Genomic DNA, 26,915 nt, shown 5'->3' on the forward strand with positions numbered 1-26,915 from the left:
GTGAGTGAGTGACAGTGTTGTAGATTTGAAAATCGCTGAGTAGATTTTAAGGGTTCTTACCACACAAGCAATAAGTATGTGAAGTAATGCACGTGTTAAACAGCTTAATTCAGCCACTCCACATGTGCACACATCAAAATACAGGGTATGTCATAAATCTGTACTATCTACTTGGCACAAACATTGTAACAGAACCAAGGCGGTTTACTGAGTATCAGAACCTTCGTTCACATCGGGACCAGGAAACGCTGACAAAGTACCCTTCCCCAGCCCCTTCGCTGTTTTCTCGGCCCCGAGAGCCCCCTCCCTTCTTGGAGTCACATCGCCGTAGAATTACTCGCAGTCGTGCCTTCCGAGGAGTGGCCTCAGGGTTGGGTCGGAAAAGCTGCTTGTCTCGTGTGAGGGTAGGGGAGCCCCCAGCTCCAGTGCTGGGCGTGGGCACGGGCCAGGCCCCTCCCATGACACTTAGCACCCGTGTCAGCCTGTGGTGATATCAGTCCCTCTGCAGAGCAGTCCCCCAGGGCAAGGCTGTCCCCCCCCCACACTGCTCTCACCGCCTGCAGGCTTCTGGGGGGGGGGGGGCGGGCGGCCAGGAGCCAGGCCCCGCAGCAGAACGGGCAGCGCCTGGTGCCGCCTCCGGCCCGTGCCTGTTCCGAGGAGAGGCTTCAGCTGCCTTTTGGGGCGGGAGCTGAGATGTGCCCCTGTTCCCATCCCACACCGTGGATGAGGGCGCTCGGGCAGGCCAGAAGACAGCGTCGGTCACGGCCTTCGGCCCTGCACCTGCTGAATGGTGACCACGTGGATGGATGACGTCCTGTCACACCCGAAAACACTTGCTCTCAGCCACCAGCTCCGGTTAAGTAACCTTACCCTTCCCTCCTCCGAGGACACTCGCATGCATACAAGGGGGCGGAGGTGTCATCACAAAACTGAGAAATGAGTTTTATGAGAACATTCCGCATGGATTCCCACGCTGTTTGCACAAGGATATACTAATTCCATTTACCCACAGACTTCCTGTAGCGCCCGCACATCAGTCATGTCCGCAAGCCAGATGCCGCTGGCTGCCCTGGACGCAAACGTGACCAACCGGGCACCCCACCCCTGTGTTGTGGGAGTGTTTCCCGGTCTGTCTGCCCAGGTTTTTTTTTTTTTTAAGATTTATTTATTTTTGAAAGAGAGGAGAGAGACTTTCCATCTGCTGGTTCACTCCCCTTTGACTGCCACAGCCAGGACTGGGCAAGTCCAGAGCCAGGAGCCTTATCCGGGTCTCCCATGTGGTTGCAGGGCCCAAGCACTTGGACCGTACTCCCAGGCCACAGCAGAGAGCTGGATCAGAAGTGGAGCAGCTGAGACTCTAACGGGCACCCATATGGGATGCCGGCACCGCAGGCAGCATCTTAAACCGATACGCCACAACTTTGGCCCAGAGAGCAGGATTTAAAGTGAGAGTAAAGTGAGTGGACATACATTCACACCTGAGTGTGGGCAACACCGTGAGGGAGAGAGCAAGAGAGAAGCAAAGCCAAAAAGACCCCCCCCCCAAAAAAAAAAAAAACACTGCCACGCCCTTTACGGGGTAGGGGCTCTGCCCTAATTGAGGATACAAATAGGGTGGAGTTGGGCAGGATTCAGTGTGCGTGAGGTTTTCTGGAAGCTTCAAGGCCTCCTTCCCAGTCCCAGGTGAGACACAGGTGCATGGTGGGACAGCGGATTGACAGGGAAGGGGGTGGGGTTACAGTGCAGGTGCAGGGCCAAGGAAACCGCAACTGGGAAATCGCGCAGCTCACGTATTCCCGCCTAACGTCCAAGATGGCCCCGTGCCAGCTGCAGGCACTCACCGCGGAAAACCCGCGTAGCTCTGCCCACACTCGGGTTCATTTCTGTACTTTAGTTCTAAAGGAAAACGACCCGAGGGCCTCTTGCCCCCTCAGGTTGCCTGTTCACGTGGGAAGGGCGGCGGGGGCGGCCTCCCTCCGGGTCCCTTTTTCTCCCTGCCACCAGGTGTGGCCGTCCAGCCGCCTCCCCCTCGCACGCCGGTGGCTTTGCTGCACGTGGGAGAACTAAGCTAGCCCACCTGTTCATGCCGCCCCTCCCTCCAAAATCCAGGTGCTGACACTACACGCGCAGCTGAGGGTGGGGCCTTCACAGGCGACTCCCGCTCAGCTTGCGGGCTGCGAGTCCGGCCACGCTGCCGCCTGCCCTTGGCCAGCTCCAAGGTCGCGGCCGGCCGGCGGGCGCCACCGGGGAGCAGAGCGCGGCCCAGGCCCGCCGGGCCTCCGGAGCTGTGAGAAGCTCCCTCTCCCTCCGTCTCAGCGTCGGGCGCGTGGGCCCCAGCAGGTCCGGTCCGCCTGGCGTGGGGGTGGTGCTGCCGGCGGGGACGCACAGCGGGGGCCTCTGCTCCGGGCCAGGGCGGTGGAGGCCGGGGCGCTCGGTTTGCGTCGGGAGAGGGTGGCACGCGGTGGCTTCGTTGGGCGTGCGGCGGGGCGCTTGGTGGGGTGGTGGCCGCTGCATCTCGGTCCCACGCGGCTCTGGGCCCTGGGGTGCGGGCTCCGCTGGGGCAGCCGCCGGCCCTTGAGCGGGAGGTGAGGCGCCCCCTGTTCTCTTGGACAGGGCGCTCCCTGACTTCTTACACAGGAAGGTAGGACTCAGCCTACGCGTGTGAGAGGAGCCTAAGGAGAATCGAGCATGGCCGGAGCTCACCGTGGAAGCGGCCCAGGATCTTACACTACACTTTCCTGCGCAGACCCTGATAACTTCCCAGGTGGGCTCAGCCCTTGCAGCCAAGGAAGATCCCCCAGGAGAATCCTCCCTGCTTGGCACCAAATGGGAAGGCAGGCAGGCTCACACTCCACAAGCCCTCTGTCCCGGAGAATAGGGGCGGCAGAAACAGCGGGAACAGCTGGGCCCCATTCCCTTAGAAGCCCCCGTCTGAATACAGACTGCGCGCTCAGCTCTCAGCTTGAACCCAGCCTGCCAGATGTGTTCTCGCCATTAAACCGTACAGCCTTGCCTTCTCGGGTCGGAATGGCTGCGCGCTCCCTGGGGTGCTGCCTGCAGCGCGCCCGTCCATTCTGATGGATGCCCCGTCTTGCCTTGCTCTCACAGCTGAGTTCTTTCTTGCGCCGGCACTGGGTTTTCCTTAGGCCCCTGTAACACACATAGGCTAATTTCCAGCTTCCTACCAGAAGGAAGGCATGAGACCTGGCCCACCTGAGGTGGGCGCTGTGTGCTAACGCCCACCAGTCCCGGAGTCACCCCTGCCTTAGGGCCTCAGTAGTTGCTGCACTGACTTCACTGCAGTGCCTCAGTGTCCCGCTTTGTCCCCTTTCATGGCCAAGCAGACGATACTCATGGCCTTCACACCCCAGCCAGTGGCATGGAGGAGGCAGGCCGCAGGGCCCCTGCATCTGTTCCACCCGCCAGCTGCAGGGGTGCACCTGCAGGGCTCCCCAGGGGCAGCCCAGTTCTGCGCAAGAAAAGCCGTGTGTGCCACCCACCGTCGTAGGGCCCTGGTTAAACGATGTCACGGGAGGCCAGCAGGCCTGCTCGCGGGAAGGAGCGTGGTGTTTGCGAAGGGAAGGGGAGAACAAGTGCTTGGCGAATGCGGAATTCAGGGCCCCAGAAGCCTTTAGAAGCAGCGTTTCCACTCCCCCGCCTGCCCAGGAGGCAGCCCCAGGGTCAGCTGCTCCAGGCCAGGCTGCAGAGGCCCCAGCCCCAGTTGCCCAGGCATAGTCACCGAGGCACTGGCTTTTCTTTAAAGTCACTATCTCTTTCAGGTGAACTTTTATATAGTTTTTAAAGATTTATTTGAAAGGCAGAGTTATGACAGACAAGAGAGCTTCCATCCGCCGATTCATTCCCCAAATGGCCACAACAGCTGGAGCTGGGACCATCATTGGGGTCTCCATGTGGGCGCAGGGGCCCAAGCACTTGGGGGCATCTTCTGCTGCCTTCCCAGGTGTACTAGCAGGTGGCTGGATTGGAAGTGGAGCAGCTGGGACCTGAACCAGGGCTCACAGGGGATGCTGGCACCACAGGCGACGGCTCAGCCCACTGTGCCACAATGCCAGCCCCTCAAGTAAACTTTCTAGAGACATACATGTTCGCAAAACCACATGTACACAGCTGGATTAATTCCGGTGGTCCCATCTGTTCAGCCGGCATCAGGTGAAGCACAAAGAAATGACCGGCACCCCAGTGTCTCCTGATTTTCTGCAGTGACCACGCCCCTCCCACCCGAGCTCACCTGTGACGCAGGGCACGGGTGTGTGTGCTTCCACCTCCGTGTCGGTGCAGTTCCCCGCTGTGTACTCTGGGAATGGCTCCTTTCGCCCAGTGGTCTGCCTACATGCTTTATCCATGCCATTAGTTCTCATGGCTAAAAAGCAGTCGATCCTGCGACTCTACCAGTGTATACATTCTGTTGTGAATGGCCACGGGGCCAAGGGACCTGCTGCTAAGCTGCTGGGTGCTCGCGGGGAGCGGTGGCTTCGTACCGAGGCCCTTCTCTGTGCGTGTCTGCCCCTCAGAACTGTGTGTCTTTCTCATCTCAGGAGTCAGGACTGGGTTGTAACAGTGGTAGGGGCCACACCCCAGCCCCTGGCACACGCAGGGACTCACGGGTTCCTGACCCTGGCCTCTTCTCTTTCTGGAAGAACAGATGGGCCCGTCATCCTCCACGTCCCCAAAAGCCCCTCACTTCCCCGGGGGCGCCCTCCAACCTGCGTCTTCGCCACTGCCAGCCTCGCCTGGCCCCCTGGGACCTCCGAGCGCTGGCATGAGGCGCTTCCGGGCTCCGACAACTTCCCATTGGATTCAGGGACCCCAGGGCAGCCCCAACAACCATGGCCTCTGTATGACACCTGCACGGGTCTGTGGGGGGAGACTACATCCTTTGGGAGTAAAAGTGACCCCTCGTGGCCCCCCCAGTAATCCGAAGGGACCCCAGTGAGCTCGGCCCCACAGATCCCACACTGACCTCTGGGTGAATTGTGCAGCACTGCGGACCCCACTTTTAACTAGCACCTGGGGCTTCGTCGGGACACTGCGGTCCCAGTGTCTTCCCCACTTACCCAGGGCAGCCTCTGTCTCAGGCAGGAGTCCCTGTGTTCCTCAAGATTCCCAGGCCGAAGAGGCCGAGCGCCCGTGCAGACCTCACAGGCCTTAGCGAAGCTGCTCCTCAGGTACTGGGGCCCCTGCGCTGGCCACTCTTGGGGTGGGGACAGCTCTTCCTCGTCCTTCTGCCGATAAAGGGGCCTGTGGCTGCACTGGCTTACAGATTGACATCAGGGTGGAAGCCCGCCCCTTGGAGCACCATGTAGGCGTCGGCTGGGGCAGACATCCCGTGTTCCTGGCAAGGAGTCAGCCTCCTGGAGCAGACTGGCCTGGGGCAGGCACGAGGTGGGTGATACTGAGGATGCGCCAGAGTTGAGGGAGGGGGACAGCGCACCTGGGAGGGACAGAGCATAGGGGGAGTTGAGGGGGTGGGAGGTGGAATGTGGATGCGGCAGATTCTACAAGTGCCAAGATCAAGGCCTCTTCCCAGCATGAATTCTTGGAGCCAGGGGCCACCTAGCAATGAGGGCCAGCTCAGGCCACACCCAGAGGGCTGAGCGTGGCTCCCCGGGTTCCCTCACCCACGGCAGGGCAGGACCCTGCCCGGGAGGGCTTGGGGGTGGGAGGAGAGAGAAGAGGCCGTGGTGCCGGAGGGGCCGCGGAGGCCAGAGCTATAAAGGAGACCTTTACAGCTGATGGACTCTTGGCTGCTCCACTGTCAACTCGGATTATCCCTGCCCTGCACACGCAGTCGCTGGAGCGGCAAAGCTGCTGCCCTGTGGGAAAACCTTGCAACCTGCGGGTCTCCATCTGGATGCTGTTTGGCCACTGCCCGTGGTAACGTTCCAGATCTCTCTCCAGGCCTGGGAGAAGCCAATGAGGCTTTACACCAGGTGACAGCGTGGTGTCACACACAGCAAGGTGTCCCCCAGAACCCAATCCTACAGATTCATACCTAGAGCTTCAGGCTGGGGCAAAAGAACTTCTTTCCCCAGTCTACTGGCCGTGACCTTTGCAGGGCGGGTGGGGCACGGGCACGGGGTCGCTCCTGAACGAAAGCCCCTCTGTTCCGGGACGCACACGCCCAGCCCGGCCCTTACCCTCTTCTGGCAGGTGCATGAGCCTGCACTCCCGGGTCCCGCTCTGTCCACAGTGGGGAAATGGGGCTCCGCCTGCCCTCACTACCCTGGAGCTCAGCATCTCCAGAATACCTATACTTATTTATATTAACTTCGACTTTAAAAGTAACAGATTCATTTTCCAAAAACTAGAAGATTCAAAAAGGCAAATCGAAAACACTGCTAATATCTTGGCATATTTATTTTACTTTGTGTTTTAGTTGTATCTCCTGTGCTTGCTGTAGCTCCTTGGGTCCTGGAGAGTCCATCGGACCTCTCACTGCTCCTCCTGCCTTACTGCAACAAGACCCAGTCCCAGGTCCTGTCTTAGGCCCCTTCTGCAGCACAGAACCGGGGAGGGACTTGGGGCGGGGGCGGCTGAAGCTCTTACCAATTCCCAGAGACTGAACTGCTGTGAGGAAGGGACACTAAATTGAAGTCCACTGCAGAAAGTGTGGTCAGCATCTGTCAGAGGCGCCGATGAGATGCCTTCCAGAACTTGGCAACAGTTATGTGGAGTGAAATTAGCAAATGCACACAGCCAGTGAGATGAGCTGTCTGCAGGGGTCACTTAAAGTGACAGGCTAGCATTTGTGGAGGCAGGAGCGTGCCAGCCAGGACGTTTACACAGACGGCACCGTGGCCTCCCCGGAGCACCGGGATCCCTGCAGAAGGCTGGCGTGCGTGCACATACGTGTGCAAGCAGGGATCCTGGGAGGAGCACGGGGTGGGGGTGGGGGGGGCTGTGTTGCTACTGCTCTGACACTGTCTGCATGAGATGAGCCCCAGCCTGTGGGAAGCCACTCACTGGGTTGGGGTCGGGAAGGGGCAATGCAGACAGAGCACCAAGAGCAGGCGGCCCCGCCGGCAGGATGGGTTTCCAATGCCGGCTCCTCCTGCCCGACAGCGGTGCTGCCGTGGGCAGAGAAGTGCCCCCGCCCCAGGTCCTCCCCTGCTCTGTGCGGTGGGGCCGCCGTGTCTCCCCGACGGCACAGCTGTGGAGACTGCAAGCAAGCCTCCAGGGAGCTGTGTTTAGTATTGGCAGTGACGTTTTAGTGAGCAGTTGCTAGGAGGCTGTTCAATAGAAGCCACACCCAGAGCTGTGCTTTTCTGGGCGTGCTAATAACGCACCCATGAGCTTGTTGCTCGGAGGCTCGGACCCTGAGCCTTGGCACCCGAGGGTCTGGCCTGCAAGGCAGCCACCTCCCTTGCCACCTGGCCGGCACTCAGGTCAAGCCAAATGCTGTCTTGGGTGACAGGTGCATGTCGAACACAAAACGGTAACTGAGAGAGAGGACTGCTCTTTGTGGGTCACAAGCTTTATTTGATATAAACCTGATGTAGCCAACAGAGGATCAGAGTTTCCGGAGTCCCCGGGAGCGGTGGCGGGGGGCCGGCAGTGGGCGACGGTGCTTAGGTGCGCGCTGTGAAGCTCTGACAGTTGAGAGCGGACAGCGGGTAGGTACGCACGGTGTATCTTCTGGCCATGGTGAACACGCGCTGTGAACGTGTCACATTTGGAGAACGTGGGTTTCTTTAAAGCTTACACTGTGGTGGGGTTTAAATTGGACAGAGCTCTCCAATTCGGGAGAGGAGGTAGGGCGGCATTCCAACCCCCCCACAGCAGATCTGTTCTGATACAAAAGGGAAAAAATCACGTTTATTTTCACAAGGCAGTATTTTGCTAAAGTATTACACATAAAGGAAATCGGAGCTGTCTATAGGAAAACAGCAACTTTAGGAGATCACAGAAGACTCAACATTGTGCTTAAAACTTTCAAACAAACAGGTTTTAGAAAAGGGCACAGCAAGTGAGCATGGCAAGGTGCGCCCGCGTGCACGCGGACACGCAAGCTCGGCCTGGAACCCGCGGCCGGGCACAGCTGGAACACGGCCCTGTGCCACAGCAGGCAGCTCGCAGCCGTCCTGGCAAACGGCGAATGCTTCCAAAGCCACGTGGCAGCGCCCTGGAGTTCCGTCCGGCTGTGCGCGGGCCCAGGACGGCAGAGCTGCTGCGGCGGGCGCCTCCCGCGGCCGGCCCAGGCCGCCTTCAAGGAGCCGGCAGGGAAGAAGAGTGGCGAACCTGTTTCCCCGGTCAGGAGCCAAAATGCGACAAGGAAATTCTGCAGAGACGTGAGACTACTCGCGAGCTGACTGTATAAATATTTAACTTGTGCTTTTCGCCTTGCCTGGTGGTGGCCGTGCGCTGCCGGCTCTCTGAAGGCTCTGGCTGCATCGCGTGACCCCAGATAGAACTGATTTTGCGTAAAACGAGTTTGTTTCAATCAGTCCCAAAAGAGCTGTGGTATTTCAGATGGGCTGGCGTTTGGAGGTTAAGAAATAAACCCAGCATTCCCAAGGTAAAACCAAATCTAAAAGGTAGTTTTAGGAAAACGGTCAGGTGCTGTGGTCCCGATAACGCGCGTTTTGATGTTCCGTGTGGTGTCATGGAGAACTGAGCCCGCCCCTTCAGGAAAGCGGGTGTTTTTCTTCAGGGTTATCCTCAAACTCTCGTTTCAAATCTTAAAAACTGCAAGGTATAAAATACCTAGATGTGCCAATAAAGCCTTATTTTTTAAATATACCAAATGGCTATGATCACAGAAGCATTTTAGTTGCTCTGTCATTTCTCAGAAAAGTTGTGATTATATCTGAAACTTGAAAATCCTAAAATAAATCATTAGATGAGAAAAGTTAAAATTTCACATTTAGAGAACTGAACGTCTACAGCAACTCTGAGCAACGTACACGGGGCACTACGCTCCCCACAGAGGCCAGCGAGCAGCTCAGGCGCGTGCACGCCGGCCGCCGACGGCTGACCCAGCGCCCACCCCGCCGTGCTGCGCTCCGGAGTGGCTGCTGCACGCGCGTGCGTTCACGGGCTGCAGTACCCGCGGCAGGCTAACATTTTCTAAAGTGCCTATGAATATGCTTACACAAACTAGCCACATAGTATCAGGGCTATGGAGAAATTGTTTCATCTAACACAGAACAGAATAGGCCTACAGTTTAAGTTCAAACTACACGTTTTCATATACTACTCAGTTGACTTTGGAATGCAGGCATAAACAGCTCCAGTTCAAACACATACTCCAGAGAATCACTAACATTAACTGTGCTAGGACCAAAATTCTTGTGCTTATAGAAAAGGCTATTTTGAGATCCAGAAGTATCTGGTATTTAGAATCCAATGGAATAGTTCCAATTCTATAAAACAGATAGTAGTAAGTGAAGCTTAGTGAGTTTTTAATTATAAACAGATTGTGCAAATATTTAAAGTGATTATCAACCATTATCAAATCCAAAAAATTCCATTAAAATCGTGGCTACTCTGCATGGCAGTTCAGAAATGTAAAAAAACAAGAACCTGGACAGAAGTCATAGATATTACTGAGAACGAGCCCCACTCGGACAGCGCCACACTCCCGAGCTGTGTGGCCCTGGGACTAGGGAGCTCCATGGCTGTGCACAGCTGGTTGCTGGCTGCCATCAGTTTAACAGGTGGGGCTGTGAGGCCGTAATAGAAAACTGACGTGAAGGGTACAGAGAAAGGAGCTGCACTGTGTGCCCGGGGGGAGTCGGGGAGCCCCAGGCCGGAAGCGCTCCAGCTCTGCCGGGTCCTGATGGTGCGGCTAGGAGCCTGAGCACCGACCGGAACCCCATCCAGTGGCCTGGGAGGTGGCTTGTGGGCATTTGCCTCCCAGGCCTGCCTTCAGTTGCCCACTTGCTCAGAGTCACTGAGAGCTTCAGGCAGGGCGAATCCCATGTCCCCAGGCCACTCGGGCCACCCCCACCTCCGCCTGCCCTCCCCCGTGCCTTGTTCTTAGAGCCCCTCTTACCACCTTGATTTGCCTCGAGTCTAAATTTCACAGAGTGGGAACTTTATAAGCATAGAAAGTTTTTAACTAACTGTTTTCAAAGAAAAATGCACTCTATCTTGTAAAACCTATCTGTTTGGGCACCTGACCCTCACAGAGTTCCACCTGATCACCTGAACCGCACACAGGACTAGGAAAGCAGGCTCTTCCGTGAGCAGCTGGGGAAGGATGCCACGTGGAGGCTTTGGGGAGAACACAGCAGGCCTCTCTTATCCCTTAACACACGTGGACAGACTCACGAGGAGACACCATGAAGCCAGGGAGCGCGCCCGCGGAGCCCTGGGGTGTGAGAAGTGTTCTATCTCCAGCTCCGGTGGCTCACAGTTCATTAGGCCACCCTTTCAAGTTTCTGGATTCTTAACTAAGCCTCGTGGCTAGGAAGCATGGAGAAGTGGCAGATACCCAGTGCACAAGAGAACGCCTGGCGAGAATGGAGATGAGGAGTAGGGTTGTGAAGAGAGCTAAGTAAGACAGAATCACTCTTCTGTGCATGTGAGACAACATATAGAACAGCATGAGTGTCGGTATAGGAGAGTGAGTGACTGTTACACACAATGTTTTCTCCTGACTTAGCAGCAAACTAACTCAACTGCTTTTGCATTTGCATAAAAAATCCATGCAGCATACTGAATGCTAGCCCGTTTCTCACCTACGCCTTCTAGTGCTTCATACAACCAAATGAAGCGGAAGTAATCAAACCTATTAGATTCATTCCTAATCCCTAAAGGACTTTCGTCTTTAGCATTTCCATGCTAACTAAAACTATTACTGGATTTTTGTTTCTTGATGTGGCTGCCTCCTAAATATAATACCTATATAACTTTCTAAAAGTTATCTCCAGGTTTGGAGAACAATTAAGAAAAGCAGGAAATGTTGGGGAGCCCACCCGAGAGGCCAGCCCGAATGCTGCAACACCTTCCCCGGCTGGCCAGGGCCAAGTCCATGCCTCCTTCCCCTGGGTTCTCAGAGCCCCTGTCAGGTCCCCTGCTGGGTCACTGTGGGGGTGGGCTCCCACTCTGCATCCCCTAGCACCCTGCAGTGTGTAGGGTGGCCCTCAGCTAAAGCTAGACTGAGCAGGAAACTGGAGAGGCCATCTCTGACGGGAAATCTAGCTCGGCCCAGGCTCGCTGCGCTGGCCTGCGCTGGCTCCCCCGACATATGTGGTGCGGGCGGCAGGGAGAGGGGGAAGGGCAGGAACAGCCTTCCCAGTGCACACTCTGTTCCCCCACGGGACCTGCAGGTGGGGGTACCTGTGAGCAGGCCAAAGCAATGCCAGGAGCCTGTCTGGGGGAGAGCGGCTCTCTAGAACACAGCGTCACCTTCACTCCGGCAGCGCCTCCATCTCTTCGACGCTCCTCTGCTCTCCAAGTCCCCAGTGAAATTAAGGCTGGGTCACGATTCTTGACGCCAGATGCTACATAGAAAGGACCTCAAGATACAAAAGGAAAATCATGTATCATAAAAACAATCTCAGTTCAAGACTAAGAGTGAAGCTAATCAGCAGACCACTGAACTGCTATGGGTGTTAGAGGGGTAGAAAATCCTAACAGCATTGGAGAAAGGATCCATCAGACAAAGTACAAGAACTCAGCCAGGAGCGGAGGCTGCGCTCACACGGTGGTTTCTATCGTCTCAATCACTTCCAGATCGGACTGCGACGGGGAGAGGAGGGTGCACTCGTCCGGCTCCCAGCTGCTCTCGGGACTGTAGTCTTCCTCGGAACTCAGTTCTGCGCCTTCCTCCGTGTCCTCGTCGCACGATTCCACGTAGTGAGCCCCGACGGCGTTGATCCCGGAGTCCTCGGAACTGGAGGGAGAAGAGCAGTGATCTATTTTTGGTGTACTGCTCTCTCTCGAAATTAAGGCATCGTGTGCGGAGACCTCCTCGGGGCTCGTCTTGTGGGAGTGTGGCGCCGGCTGCTTCTGCACGTAACACATCTTCCCGTTAATGCATTTGACCTGATAGTTGTCGATAAAGAGGTCTGAAATCATGCAGTACCTAGGTGAGTCAGGGGGGAGGGGAGGCTGGAAGACAGACGCGAATTTCAAAAAGTGTTCGGTGAGAGAGACTGAGATCTGAATGGTGTTTGTGGGCTCCCGAGGCCTGGCAGGGATCTCCGTGCTTGGGAGCTGCTCCACGGGGGTCATGGGCTGGTACACGTACTTGCCTGTGGGGACACAAAGAAGACGGTTGAAGTCTACGTCGCGTACAAACCATAGTGACGCGCCAGAGTGCTTTCCTTCTGAGGACTCAGACTCAAGGGAAACTGGGATAGAATCATTCAACATCGTCACAGCCAATTAAACACAGAGCACAGCGCGTTAGTTTCATCTGGAACTCGGCATACTCTCCTACATGTGACTTTGTAAGTCATTCTAATGCTCTGAGGTCGGCTGGGAGGACACTGTCATCCTAGCTTTCTAGACAACTTCAGATGATTTGCCCATCACACGGAGACAAAGAATGTCCACGACACAGATGTTAAAGCACATGTTGTAAATTGTGTAATTCCATTTTTATCTTTAGTAAGTGAATGTTACACTTAACTAGAAAGATATACCAGCTTGCTAGAATTATGAACAATGCTCACTTCCTGTGTTTTAATCAGAACTCATACACTCGTTATTGAACAGGCAATGGCCTGCCGGAAGGGCCCGGCCGCCCTCCACGACTGGGGTAAGGGTTAGGGTGTGAAATGATCTCTGCAGACTCAGAGCTCATCAGTGGCTTAAGTGAAGTCATTCTTCCTGATACCAAGCAGAAGTGAAGGCATGGGCAGAGATCAGGGGATGACCTGCTAGATGCTTCTAGAGGACCGAGAAGCTTATCCCCAAACCCTCCCCTCTGCTCATCTCTACCTCACATAGTTACATGCAAGGGAAGCCTCCATGAATCTGGTCCTAACGTGTCCCTTTCCTGGTTTTCTTTTGTTCGACATTTAGCAGTGCCTCCCAAGTGCTAGGTGCTAAGGAAACAGAGATGAAAATGACCCAGTCTGTAAGTCTAAAATGATTTCAAAATAAAAAGCTGGAGGCATTTCCCAATGGTTAAGATGCTGGCTAAAATGCTGTGTCCCACCTCAGATCACCAGGGTTGGAATCCAGGCCGTGGCTCCCGACTCGAGCTTTCCACCTAGTGCAGACCCTGGGGGCAGCAGTGATGGCTCCGATTATTGGGTCCCTCCCAGCCACGTGGAGACCTGGACTGGCCCACATCGTAGACCTTTGGGTGGTGAACCAGAGTGCTCTCCCCCTCCCAAGTGAAAAGCTAAGGGGGAAAATTCCTGAAAAATGACATAGATGGCAATGCCACTGTGGCATTATGATCTTGGATTTTTCTTCCTAATGTGACCTATGTGTATGACAGGGCTTTTTTTTTTTTTTTTTACAATTTATTCTTATTTTAAAATGTTTCAAATAGAGAAAAGTATAAGAGTTAAATATGCACACACATTTAAAAATTTTTAACATACTCCCATATTTGCTTCATATGTAAATATTATTTTTCTTGAAAGCAGGAGTGGTACATTAGTATCATACAATGTGAGATTCATGACAGATCAGAAAATGAGAAGGGTACACTGTTAGGTTAGGGATATAATTCAGTGAAGACAACATTTATACATATAGACCAATAAAATGGCATCCACACATTTTTATACTGTGTGTGTGTATGTATGTATGCAAACACACACTTCCATACAGAAGAGAAACACATTTATGCTTGGCTTATTTCACTTAGCATAATGATCCCCAATTCCATTCTGTTGCAGATGTCAGGATTTCTCTTTTCATGGCTAAATGAATGTCAAAAAATGCCCGGAGTCACTAGCCATCAGGGAAGTACATATAAAAACTGCAGTGAGGTATCATCTCACTCTAGTTAGAATGGCTGTTAATCAAAAAGTCAAAAAAAATGTAAAAAATAAAACTGGTCAGGATGTGGAGAAAAGGGAAGGAACCCTAATGCACTATTTGAGAAATGCAAATTAGTATAGCCTTTGTGGAGTACAGTACGGAGATTTCTCAAAAAACTAAAAATGGATCTACCATATGACCCAGCTATCCCACTTCTGGGAATATATCCAAAGGAAATGAAGTCAGCATAGGAAAGAGATACCTACATGTTTACTGCAGCTCAATTCACAATAACAAGGATATGGAATCAACCCAGATGTCCCTCAACTGATGACTAGATAAAGAAAATGTGTATATATACACACGGGCTATTACTCTGCTGTCAAAAAAATGGCAGGGCTTTTTAAAAAAACTGTATATTTTTGTGAAGTACAGTGGTACTTTAATACGTGTGTATAGTACATAATGGTCAAATTAGGGTAATCAGCATTAAACTTGTAAAACACTTTAACTTATAATAGCTGCACTTACATCTGGGGTCCAGTGTGATAATACAGGTATATAGTGTACACTGATCAAATCGGGATAAATAACACTTTCACCTCCTTCTTAATACTTTAGGTTGAGCCTCGCAGCTCCTCTCTCCTAGTCATTCATAAGCCATACAATAGATTATTATAAACCACAGTCACCACACTGCTAGAAGAACCTACTCTGTTCCTTCTGTGTTCTGACACCTGCTACCCAACCTCCCTCTGTCCCCCTCCTCTAATTCTCTTCCCATCTCTAGTAAGTCCATGTTCAGATCAACTTTTTTTAAGCTTTCACACGAGAGAACATGAAGTATCTGTATTTTTGTGTCTGACTTCACGTAACATCATGTCCTCCAGTTCTATCCTTTTTGCTGCAAAAAAGACAGCAAAGGGGGCCAGCATTGTGGTGTAGCAGGTTAAGCCACAGCCTGCGACACCAGCACCTGGTATGGGTTCAAGTCCTAGCTGCTCCATTTCCAATCTAGCTCCCTGCTAACATGCCTGGGAAAGCAGCAGAAGATACTTGGGCCCCTGCACCCATGTGGGAGCCCAAGTCATTGCAGCCATTTGGGAAGCAAACCAACGATGGAAGATCCTTCTCTCTCTGTGTGTCTCCCTCTGTCTCTGTAACTCTGCCTTTCAAGTAGTCTTAAAAAATGACAGCAGAATGGGTGTAACTTGAGATGAGGCTTTCTAACCTCAGCAGCACTGGCACTGGAGGTGGGCAGGTCTGCTGTGCTGGGCCATTCGACGCACAGCTGGGTGGCTAGCAGCAGCCAGCCCTGCACATGCCACGTGCCTGCGGCAGCTCCTCCCCTCCTGAGACACTCAGGGAAAAGGTCATGGGTCAGATCCACTGGTGGAGGAGGTTCTCAAGAGCACCTTTTTTGAGGTAAATCACCCGTTGTATAGGCGCTTGTTCTGTTTAGTTTATTTCTTGGTCAGACTGAAAATCCTTCTAGGATAGCAGTCATAGTTATAAGGAACATACCTTAAGTGTTTAATGTTTATTAAATCATAGAATACATGGGGACTTCAGAAAGGTTGTAGAGGAGATGGAATTGAAGATTATTATTTTAAGCTCTTATTTCTCAAAATAAGCTCCATTAAGTTCAAGACACATCTATAAGTGATGATAACCAGGGATTCTGCCCATCACTGAAGAACTGAGGGGCCTGGGAATTTAACCTTGGTAACGCAGCCTTTTATTAGCGGAAGAAAAGTGGTTGCCTTTTAAAATTTAAAGATTGCCTTTTAAAATTTAAGATTAAGGGAAGTGGGGCCAGCACTGTGGCATAGCTGCCTGTGATGCCGGCCTCCCATATGAGTGCCAGTTTGAGTCCCAGCTGCTCCACTTCCAATCCAGCTCCCTGCTAATGAGCCTGGGAAAGCAGTGGAAGATGGCCTGAGTGCTTGGGCCCCTGCACCCATGCGAGAGACCAGATGGCATTCCAGGCTCCTGGTCCAGCCTGGCCCAGCCCTAGCCATGGCAGTCTTTTGGGGAGTGAACCAGTGGATGGAGAATTCTCTCTCTCTGTCTCTCCCTTTCAAATCAATAATGTTTATAAAAAACAGGAAGGGCAGTGAGAGGAGCCAAGTCCGTGACAGGCTCTCAGAAGTGCCCTCGTCTGAGGGAGGGATGAGGAGCACCGTGCTGAAGCCTACCTGGGCGTTTTTCTGCTAAAGCGTTGGCCAATTTTCTCAGAGCACTCTCGTAATAAGCAAATGTAGCAATGCCTTCAGCTGCCCAAACACCGCTCCCATGGTCTTTGCTCCTGACCAGCCTGCTCCATTTCCCTTCCTGGGAGCCGCTGCTTTACTTGTGCTGTGTCTCCGGGACTGTCTTGGTTAAGCCACAATGCAATTCCTGTCACAGCTCCTCAAAGAGGTGCTTCAGGCTGGCTCTGGACCCCAGCTTTTAAAGTTTCCACCAAAATCTCTGCGCTTATCTGCAGCTGAACTGCGCACAACGGTTCTGGCCCCGGCAAGCAGAAAGCTTGCTCCGCTCCAGCTCCGGTCAGATGAGGGGTCGGCGGTGCTGGCTTCTGTTTCTGCTGCTACCCACCAGTCCTCCTCGAGGGTAAACAAGGTTCGTTTTCCCTTACAAATGTGGGGATCTTTGCCCCATGGGCCATACCTTCGACACCATCTCAACCCTTTTCAAAACAAGTTCTCCATCTGTGAACTGCTGCTTTCTTGGGGGCACTGTCCCCATAAACCGCTTGTAAAGCATCAGTGGCTTCAAGCTTACCATAAATGTGATGTTTTCTCTTTAATTTTAGTAGAATTCATGTTGATTTTATAGGGGCTCCTTTCAAATTCATGTCCTATCCTTAACAGTGCCTCAAACCAGATCCTGTTCAGGCATATTATAACAAGTTAGTGTTAGTTTTATTTTGGTACAAAAAAAATTGAAATGTGTGTATAGATCCTTTCATAATTCTTGTCTGCATTTTCCATGGGCTTTTAAAGAGCCACCGTAGCAACAGTTTCTTTTTTAAATTTTTAATTATTTATTTATTTATTTTTGACAGGCAGAGTTAGACAGTGAGAGAGAGACAGAGAGAAAGGTCTTCCTTTTTCTGTTGGTTCACTCCCCAAGTGGCCGCTAGGGACAGCGGTTTGTGGCCGGCGCGCTGCGCCAATCCAAAGCCAGGAGCCAGGTGCTTCCTCCTGGTCTCCCGTGGGGTGCAGGGCCCAAGGACTTGGGCCATCCTCCACTGCACTCCCGGGCCACAGCAGAGAGCTGGACTGGAAGAGGAGCAACCCGGACAGAATCCAGCGCCCCAACTGGGACTAGAACCCGGTGTGCCGGCACCCCAAGCGGAGGATTAGCCTAGTGAGCCGCAGCACCGGCCGTAGCAACAGTTTCAAAGATTATTTGAAAGGCAGAGTGGCAAACAGACAGGGAGAGACAGATAAAGGTCTTCCATCCACTGATTGATTCTGAAAATGCCTACAACAGCCAGGCGAGGCCCACTGAAGCCAGGAGCCTGGAACTCAATCCTAGTCTCCTGTGTGTCTGGCAAAGCCCCAAGTGCTTGAGCTGATGCTTCTCAGGATGTGAATTAGCAAGAAGCTGGAACTGCAACAGGAGCTGAGACTCCTACCCAGGTCTCTGATATGGGATGCAGGTGTTCCCAGTGCATCGCAACCAGCAGCCAAGCATCTGCCTCAGCCAGCGCTCCTGGACGTGGAGGCTGCACACGGTAGGCACTCAAGAAACGCTTGCAGCACAACAAGGACTAAGTTTGCTCTGGCCTCAGTGCACTCCGCTTTAGTTACCAACTGGTCACAGCTAGAGGATGATCTTGGCAGCTAAAACCATCCTCAACCGAGAGGGTCCAGGGCTTTACTTAGTCCTAATACAGAGGGAAGAGGTGGTCCTGCTGTTGGGACTTCTCCAGCACCCCTCTCCTCCTGTCACCGAGTCCTCTCCTCTCCTTTCTCCTTCCCTTTTGTGCTGGGTCCTGTTTCCTTGCTTTCTCTCCTCTTGGCTCTTCTACCTCTTTCCTTCTCTGGCCTCCTCTCCTCCAAGATTCTGTGTCCTCAGAATTCCTGTGTTTTAGCCCTGAGACCAGGTGATGGTACTTAGAGGTGGCTCTCTTGATAGGTCATGGGTTTAATGTCTTTGTAAGAGGAGGGGACCAGGGCCTCTCTCCCCTCCATGTCAAGGACACAGCACTACAAGTGAGGATGAGTGCCCTCAGCACACACCAAAACTACCAGCACCTCCAACCTGAACTTCACAGCTCCCAGACTGTGAGAAACACGTCCATCACGTAAGCCACCCAGCCTGTGGCATTTCATTATGGTGGCCCAAACTGACCAGCACATGTGGGAGAAGAAAGGGAATGGGCTGGGAGAGGAAGCTGTAAACTGTAGCTGAGATTCCATTTCCTTCTACAAGGTGTACCTCTTAAACCTGCTTATTCACACCAAGGTGGCCGCCCACTATCTGGTGATAATGGGGCTAATGAAAGGAAGTGGCCAAGAAGAAAACAATAGTGAAGGTGGCCACTTGAGAAACAGAATTTAGTGTCTGTTTTTCAAACACTGTAATACTGTATTGCTTACTATAAACAAATAAACAGTAAAACCACTCCTACAAGGATTTAGATTTTTAACGAGTCCAGGGTGGTTGCTACTTTGCTCCAACCTTCTGTGGCCAGCTCTGCTCTCAGTCATGACGACGGTGATGGCTGTGAAGCTCTGCAAGATCCTAAATTATCCAGAAGATCCAGTAGGTCTACTACTGTGCTCACTAAGAGAAGAAAATGAACTAACACTTCTTCAATAGCAAGACTTGGAACAAAGGGGCTTCTGGCTATTTAGCTAGGAAATTCAGTAATTCTTTACTCTAAACAGTTGTCTTAAGGGTTTACCATGCCATTTACAAAATAAATGGATGAGAACTTTAAAATCGTAAACCTTAAAAGGAAATCAGGGCTTGGAGAAAAGTAAAGTAAAAAAAGGATCAGGATGCCACACGATACAGCGATCCCACTTCTGGAGGTACACTCAATGAAGATCTTAGAGATACTTGTATGCTCATGTTCACAGCAACCAAAGCAACCCAAGCATCTGTCGAAGAATGAACAGATAAGAAAACAGGTCTCTGCACACAATGGACATTAATCGGTCTTTAAAAGGAGAGAAACTGGGGCCAGTGCTGTGGCATAGCGGGTAAGGCCGCTGCCTGCAATGCCGGCATCCTATGTGGGTGCCGGTTCTTGTCCGGCTACTCCACTTCCAATCCCGCTCTCTGCTATGGCCTGGGAAAGCAGTAGAAGATGGCCCAAGTCCTTGAGCCCCTGCACCTGCGTGGGAGACCCAGAAGAAGCTCCTGGCTTTGGATCGGCACAGCTCTGGCTGTTGCGGCCAATTGGGGAGTGAACCAGCGTAGGAAGACCTCTCTCTCTGCCTCTCCTTCTCTCTCTGTGTAACTCTTTCAAATAAAATACATACATTTAAAAAAAAATAAAAGGAGAGAAACTTTGATACATGCTACAACCTGGATGAATCTTCATGACACTATGCCAAGTGAAATAAGCAAATCACAGCAAGACAAATACTGTGTGAGTCCATTTATTTGAGCCACCTAAAGTAGTCAAATCCACAGAAACAAAGTAGAATAACGGTCACCAGGATTTGGGGTGTAAGAAGGAAAGGGGACTTATTTCAGTTTTTGCAAAATGGAAATTTGTGGAGATGGATGCAAATGATATTTGCATCACAATATGAATGCTCTCAACTGTATACTTTAAAAACGGCTGAGACGGTAAATGTATTTTACTATGATATATATTATTTAAAAGTAATCAGTATACTTCACCATACTAAGAGAATGTAGCGAAAGATGCATATGCTCCAGAACAGAGCACGAATTCTTACAACTCAGTAACAAGAGGACAGCCGGCTGTTTATACAGGAAGGTGTGTGGCTGTTCCAGAGCGCCGTGCTGGCCAGGCGGGGTGGGGAGGGAAATGCTCTGTCTCCCGGCACCCATCTCAACACCTCTGCTGTGATACTGTACTACTGTTTTTCAACTAAGTTGTCACTGGGGGAAAATGAGCAAAGGGTACATAGGAATTCTGGGTTTTTCTTAAAATACGTGTGAATCTATAATTCTTGCAAAAGAAATCATCTAAAACAAGGGGAGAAATGACCCCACAGGAGCAATGGCTTGCCCTTTTCAACGCATCGTATCAGGAGGTCCACGCTGGTGATGGTCCCAGTACCAGTGCTGTCTGTCAACGCCGAGCACTCGCTCAGTATGGTGGCTGTCTAGGTTTCCCATCACACAGTTACTGTTTTCTCTGTGTAAGAAATACATGAAGACTATGCAGATACCGTGTTTCTCACCACACTTTCAGCCCTAATTTTAGCAAGCAGAGGTGGATTGTATCTGCAGCAGTCACCACTGTGGCATTTGCTAAACAGTGATTTTCTACTTATGTTGTTCCTCCTGTATTTATTAGTCAGACTTCTATGTAGCACCAGGACTTGCGAGCTGAAATAACTTTTTCAATAATGAAACTGATTAGGCAGTACAATGAAGATCCCCAAAACCAACTACAGCCAGAAAATGAAAATTTCATACACTTTATTTCTTCTAGGGGATTCTGGCTCAACAATTTCAGCTATTTTTAAGCCAATCAAAAGTACAAAATAAGGAACTTCCACTGTTCTTTTAAGTTCTGATTCATAAAATTCTTGATTTCCTCCTCTTTGGTGTTATGGAATAATATGTAGTGCACACACTTCACAATGCCTCAGCGAGACACTAAAAAAAGTTGATGTTGCCATCCTGGGTCTTTGATTAAACAAAGAAGAAACAGAAATCACTACCTGCTGAAGCTCACGTAATAAGGGCCAGCCGTGAGAAACACTGTGTACTCTCTTCGGAACTGATAATGTTTAGATAATGCGCTATTAGTTTACTGCCATTAACTCCAGATAACAACCGGATTTGTGGCCCAAATGTAATTATATAGCAGATAGATGCCCTTGAAGGCGTTTCTTTCTGTTGGTTTTAGGGCACTAAAGGAAGAAAAAAAATACAACGGAAAACCTAAACACAGAAAGTAAACTAGGGGCCAGTGCTGTGCACAGTGGGTTAAAGCCCTGGCCTGAAGCACCAGCATCCCACATGGGCACCGGTTCGAGACCCAGCTGCTCCACTTCCAATCCAGTTCTCTGCTATGGCCTAGGAAAGCAGTAGAAGATGGTCCAAGTCCTTGGGCCCCTGCCCCCATGTGGGAGACCAGGAAGAAGTGCCTGGCTCCTGGCTTCAGATCAGCGCAGCTCTGGCCATTGCGGCCAACTGGGGAGGGAACCATTGGATGGAAGACCTCTCTCTCTCTCTGCCTCTGCCTTTCCTCTCTCTCTGTAACTCTTTCAAATAAATAAATAAATCTTAAAAAAAAAGGTAAACTAAATTTTATACATCTGTTCAAGCTATTGTTTATGTTAAATATTTTTGAGGGTAAGTTGTACATTTAACATTTTTTTATTTGAGTGACAGAAAGGGGGCGGGGGTAGTCAGAGGAAGCTCCTAGCTACTGGTTCCATCCCAGATACCCACAGAGCCGGGGCTGGGCTGGACCAAAGCTGGGAGCTGGAAACAACATTCAGGTCTCCCATGCAGCTGGCGAGAACCCAATCACTGAGTCATCACTGCTTCCGCCTAGGGTCTGCATTAGCAGGAAGTGGAGTCAGGAGTCAAACCAGGTACTGAGAAGCTGGGGTGCAGGCACCTTAATAGCTAGGCACATTGTGCATTTTGATTGCTAAAAAAAGATCGTTTGGGGAAAAAACGGGCTCTTTTTCTTTTGCCAAGGTAGTTTTATGGCTGTGAAATGTGTTATGACACATGAAGCATTTTGCTTTTAGGGAATGCAAAGTAATTTAAATATTAGTCTAAGCAAAATATAGTAGAAAGACTCTGAAAAAAAAAAGTGGTCTGGGGTAATCTACATGAGCAGCTCCGCTCTCTGACTTTACACAGTGACTCACAACTGTGTTTACTTTATTCCCAAAGGCAATACATTATTTTCAATTTTTTGCAATGTTCACTGAGTAGCAGATCACACACTAAAAACAAAGAATATAGTATTTATTATAACCAATAACATTTGTGGCCTGACCCTCCACCATGCCCCACTGGTAGTCAATATTCTGTATTTTTATACTCTGACCTAGAACAACATTAAAGTTCACATATTTTCTAATTTGTTCAAGTCCCCAATTGGAAATTTACATAAGATCTTCATTTTCTCATTTTAAAGTGGTGTAATTTCTTTCATGTGGTGGGACATATTAATGTAAGGCAAATCCCTACTGAGATAGACCACCAGAAGCATGGTTTACTTACTCATTTAACAAATGTTTTCCAATATCTACTGTGTTTATCCAACTAAATCAGATTCTATGGGGAAATAAAAGTATGATTTGTAACCACGCTTCTAGGAACTTTCAAATTGAGATAGACGATATGGCGCTAGTTCATTTCCCGGCTGCTCCTCTTCCAATCCAGCTCTCTGCTCTGACCTAGGAAAGCAAGGGAAGATGGCCCAAGTGCTGGGGCCCCTGCACCCACGTGGGAGACCTAGAAGAAGCTCCTGGCTCCTGGCTTTGGCTTGGCCCAGCTTTGGCTGCTCTGGCCATGTGGGAAGTGAGCCAGTTGATGGAAGACCTCTCTCTCTGTCTCTCCTTCCCATCTGAACTCTAGCATCTGTCACACTGTACACAGTCTGCTGTGCACAGAAGGCAGAGCTGCCTGGAGCGCTTTCCAGCACTCCAGAGCCTCACCAGGGCCATCATCCGGCCGACCCTGCTGACCCTGTGGCTCCTCTTCTTGAGTCTCTGATAGGCCCTGAATGCGCCCGGCTAACTTCCTGACTCAGCTCCTCCTGTAAACTTTTAACCATAGCTCTCTTCTACCTGACCTGGATCACAAACCCTACCGTCACTTCCACATTGGCCTGCACTCATTTCAATCTAACAGTCACTGAGCCTCAGTGACACGCCAGGCACTCAGCCCAGGACAGAGGGTTAAATGCCAAGCAGGCAAATTGCCTCCCTGCCCTCACTGAGCTTTTTTTTTTTTTTTTTCTGACAGGCAGAGTGGACAGAGAGAGAGAGAGACAAAGAGAAAGCTCTTCCTTTTCCACTGGTTCACCCCTCAATGGCCACTGCGGCCGGCGCGCTGTGGCCGGTGCACCACGCTGATCTGAAACCAGGAGCCAGGTGCTTCTCCTGGTCTTGCATGCAAGTGCAGGGCCCAAGGACCTGGGCCATCCTCCACTGCCTTCCCACACCACAGCAGAAAGCTGGACTGGAAGAGGGGCAACCGGGACAGAATCCGGCACCCCAACCAGGACTAGAACCCGGTGTGCCGGTGCTGCAGGCGGAAGATTAGCCTATTGAGCTGCAGCACCAGCCCTCACTGAGCTTATTACACTCAAGAATGACATATTATCACTTATGTCATCTCACAAAAAGAGACATACTCACAAACTAGCAAAAGTGATAACCACTAGGCCAAATGCCCACTCCTGGCTAAGATGCTGGCTAAGGGGGTTGGCATTGTGGCAGAGTAGGTAATGCCACCGCCTGCAATGCCAACATTCCAGACAGGCACCCGTTCGAGTTCCAGCTGTTCCACTTCCAATTCACTTCCCTGCTAATTACCTGAGAGAGCAGCAGAAGATGGCCCAAGTATTTGGAACCCTGCCACCCAAATGGGGGACCTGGATGAAGCTCCTGGCTTCAGCCTGGCCCAGCACTGGCTATTGCAGCCATCTGAGGAATGAACCAGTAGATGGAAGATCTCTCTCTCTCTCTACCCCCTCTCTATAATTCTTTCAAAATAAATAAATCTTTAAAAAAAGATGCCAACTTGGATGCATCCCTTACCAGAGTACCTGGGTCCAATGCCCAGCTCTGGCTTCTGACTCCATCTTACTGCTGGTAACCACCATTACACTGACAGCAAAATTCTAGCAGGAGCCTTACAGACCAGGAGAGAATGGGATGACATAGCCAAAGTCCATACTCTGCCTTTTTCCCTCCTCTACCAACCTTAGTGAGACAGCAAAAAACCACAGGACTGCAACTGAGAGGGATTCAGCAGCCAGCTGGTGAAGCCCAGCACTGGGAAGATCCTAACTGCCCTGTCCCTAGGCCAGTGCCTGTGGTTGGAACCTCCAGACTCCCCCTGGTAGCAGTCAGAGACCTGCACCTTGGAGGAATGAACTTGTTTCAGTGTGTATCACTGCCAGCCTCACAGGGGCCTGGCACACATCCCCGAGATTATACAAGACCTGCGCACCATAAGGCTATGACGCACCTAGTGCCCACCTGGGCAGCTAAGCAGCCACATCTATCATCCCTCTTCCAAACTTGGGCAGATAGCAAGGAACCCAAAGGACTGTTCTGGGACTCGGTGCCAGGCTGTAAAATCCTAAAAGTGCCTGCCTCCAGGCTAGTGCTTATTAACAGAATCTCTGGAACTGCTCTGGTGCCAACTGCAATTCCATGACCCCAGCTAGTCAGTCTTATATCCCAGCCAACATCACTAGTGACTGGTGGAGGTGGCCTTGGGATGTGAATCCCATCATAGCAGCAAACAGACCACATGCAAGTTAGATTTTGGTCTTGTGCTCAGACTGTGCAGGTATCAGCAGCAGCAGCAGACTCCAGGTGTGATAATGGCATCATGGTCATGGTAACCACAAAACTGGACATCTAAGCTAACACCACAAAGAGACTTGTAGGCAGACTAGCTCTTTTTGGAAATTTCCTGTTCATTTGAACAACACATCAACTGTGGATCTGGGGCAAATCTGAACTTGGAGTATACTTGAGGAATGAAACAGTGAAAATACACCAACAGTGCCCCTACAGCAAACATCAATGGAGGGCGCCATCTAGTGCTCAGATGGCAGAAGTGTCCACAGGCTCAGAGAAAAATGGCCTAGAATTTCTGGAACGAAAGCCACTAAGACTACTCTAAGTCATTCTAGTCATCTCTGATATCTAGAAGACACTGCACAACAACTTCCAGGGAACCATGACCTTGACCTAATGAACAAAACATGGTGCCAGACACCAACCATCTAGGTTTTAAACTTTTCAAATACTCAGATGAAAATTTCAAAACAGCTATTTAAAGGAACTAAGGAAACTTAACTGTAACACAAACAATTTAATATTCTATTTGAAACTTAACAGAGAGATGGACTAAACATAAATCTTTCAGCTGAAAGTACACTAAGTGAAGTTTAAAATGACAGAGGCATCAACAGCAGAATAGATCAAACAGAAGAATCAGTAAATCTGAAGACACACTATTTGAAAATACACAAAGAAGAAAAAAGAAGGAATCAAGAATTTTTCAGGTACTCTGGGACAATGTGAAATAAGTGAATATCCAGGTTACTGGGGCTCAAGGGACTTGAGAATGCCAAAGAGACAAAGCATATTCAAAGAGAAAATAACAGAAAATTTTCCAAACCTAGAGAAAGATTCACCTATCCAGGTACAGGAAGGTCACAGGTCACCAGTCAGATTCAAACCAACGAAGGCTATCCTACATATTATAATCAAGCTCTCCAAGATCAAAGGTAAAAAAGACATTCTCAAAAATGCAAGATAAAAATAACACATAAAGGTGTTTCAATTCACCTGACCACAGACTTCTCAGTAGAAACTTTAAGTCAGAAGACAGTAGGATAAGACTTTCACAGTATGCCAGCAAGAAAAACTGCCAGCCAAGAATACTGTACCCAGCAGAGCTATCCTTCAGATATGAAGGAGAGACAAAGACATTCCTAGACAAACGACAGCTTAAACATTTTAATCACCACCAGACCTGTCTTAAATGCTAAAAGGAGGGGCCAGCATTAGGGCAGTCAATTAAACTGCCACTAGTGACTCTGCCAGCATCTCATACTGGAACATCAGTTCAGTCCCAGCTGCTCTGCTTCTGATCCCGCTCCCTGCTGATGCTCCTGGAAAAGCAGCAGGAGATGGCCTGAGTACCTGGGCCCCTGCACCCATGTGGGAGACCCAGATGGAGTTCCCAGCTCCTGGCTTCAGCCTGCTCCAGCCCTAGCTGTTGCAGACATTTGAGAAGTGAATCCGCAGATGAAAGATCTCTGTCCCCTCTCTCCATCTCTCTGTTGCTCTGCCTTTCAAATAAATAAATTTTTTAAAAAAATATTAAAGGGAGTTCCTGAAGCTGAAAAAAAAACATTAACAAGAAGAAAATGTCAAAAAGCAGAAAAATTTACTGGCACAAGTAACTACAGACAAATTCAGAATGCTTGATTATTGTAAACATGAAGACTAAAAGCAAAGTAATTAAAAAATAATAACTTCATTAAAATGTTAAGACATAAGAACTACAAAAAGAGGTAAAATGGAATATCAAAAATTCAAAATGTGGGAGGAGTTCTTCATTATTCTTCTTTTCTGTCTTATAATCAATGTAAGTTGCTAGCATTTCAAAACAGATTTTTATAATTAAAAGATATTTTTTGTAAGTTGCATGGTAACCACAGAGCAAAACTACAATAAAGACTTACCAAAAATAATAAGCAATCAAAACCTACTATTAGCTATCCACAAAGGAAGACTCTAAGAGAAGGAGAAGGAAAGAAATGATAATAAAACTAGAGAAGTATCAATATGGCAGTACTAAGACTTTACCTATCAATAATTACCTTAAATGAAAGTAGATTAAATTGCCCAAGTAAATGATATAAAGTGACTGAATGGATTAAACAAAGAAAACAAGACCCAACTCTATACTGCTTGTAAGAGGAATGATCCTTCCATATATCATGAAAGGATGTTGTATTGTTATCAGATGTTTTCTCTGCATCTATTGAGATAATCATATTTTTTTTACTTCAAATTGTTAATGTGACCTATCACATTTATTGATTTGCATATGTTCAACCA

General features: G+C 50.1%; 1 protein-coding gene across 2 annotated transcripts in view; it reads right to left on the reverse strand.

Moving 5' to 3' along the window:
- Nucleotides 1–7,479: 7,479 nt before the first annotated feature.
- Nucleotides 7,480–26,915, reverse strand: part of C4H3orf70 (chromosome 4 C3orf70 homolog) — an 85,742-nt gene continuing 66,306 nt past the window's right edge. For both annotated transcript variants that reach the window (XM_008266586.5, XM_089330894.1), the window contains exon 2: nt 7,480–12,221. In XM_008266586.5, the coding sequence (XP_008264808.2) occupies nt 11,665–12,221 (557 nt within the window). In that variant the 3' untranslated portion in view covers nt 7,480–11,664. The remainder of the gene's footprint in view (nt 12,222–26,915) is intronic.

Source organism: Oryctolagus cuniculus, chromosome 4 (assembly GCF_051225735.1).
Source record: "Oryctolagus cuniculus isolate XC-2025 breed Fujian yellow rabbit chromosome 4, ASM5122573v1, whole genome shotgun sequence".
In the NCBI taxonomy this organism is placed as follows: domain Eukaryota; kingdom Metazoa; phylum Chordata; class Mammalia; order Lagomorpha; family Leporidae; genus Oryctolagus; species Oryctolagus cuniculus.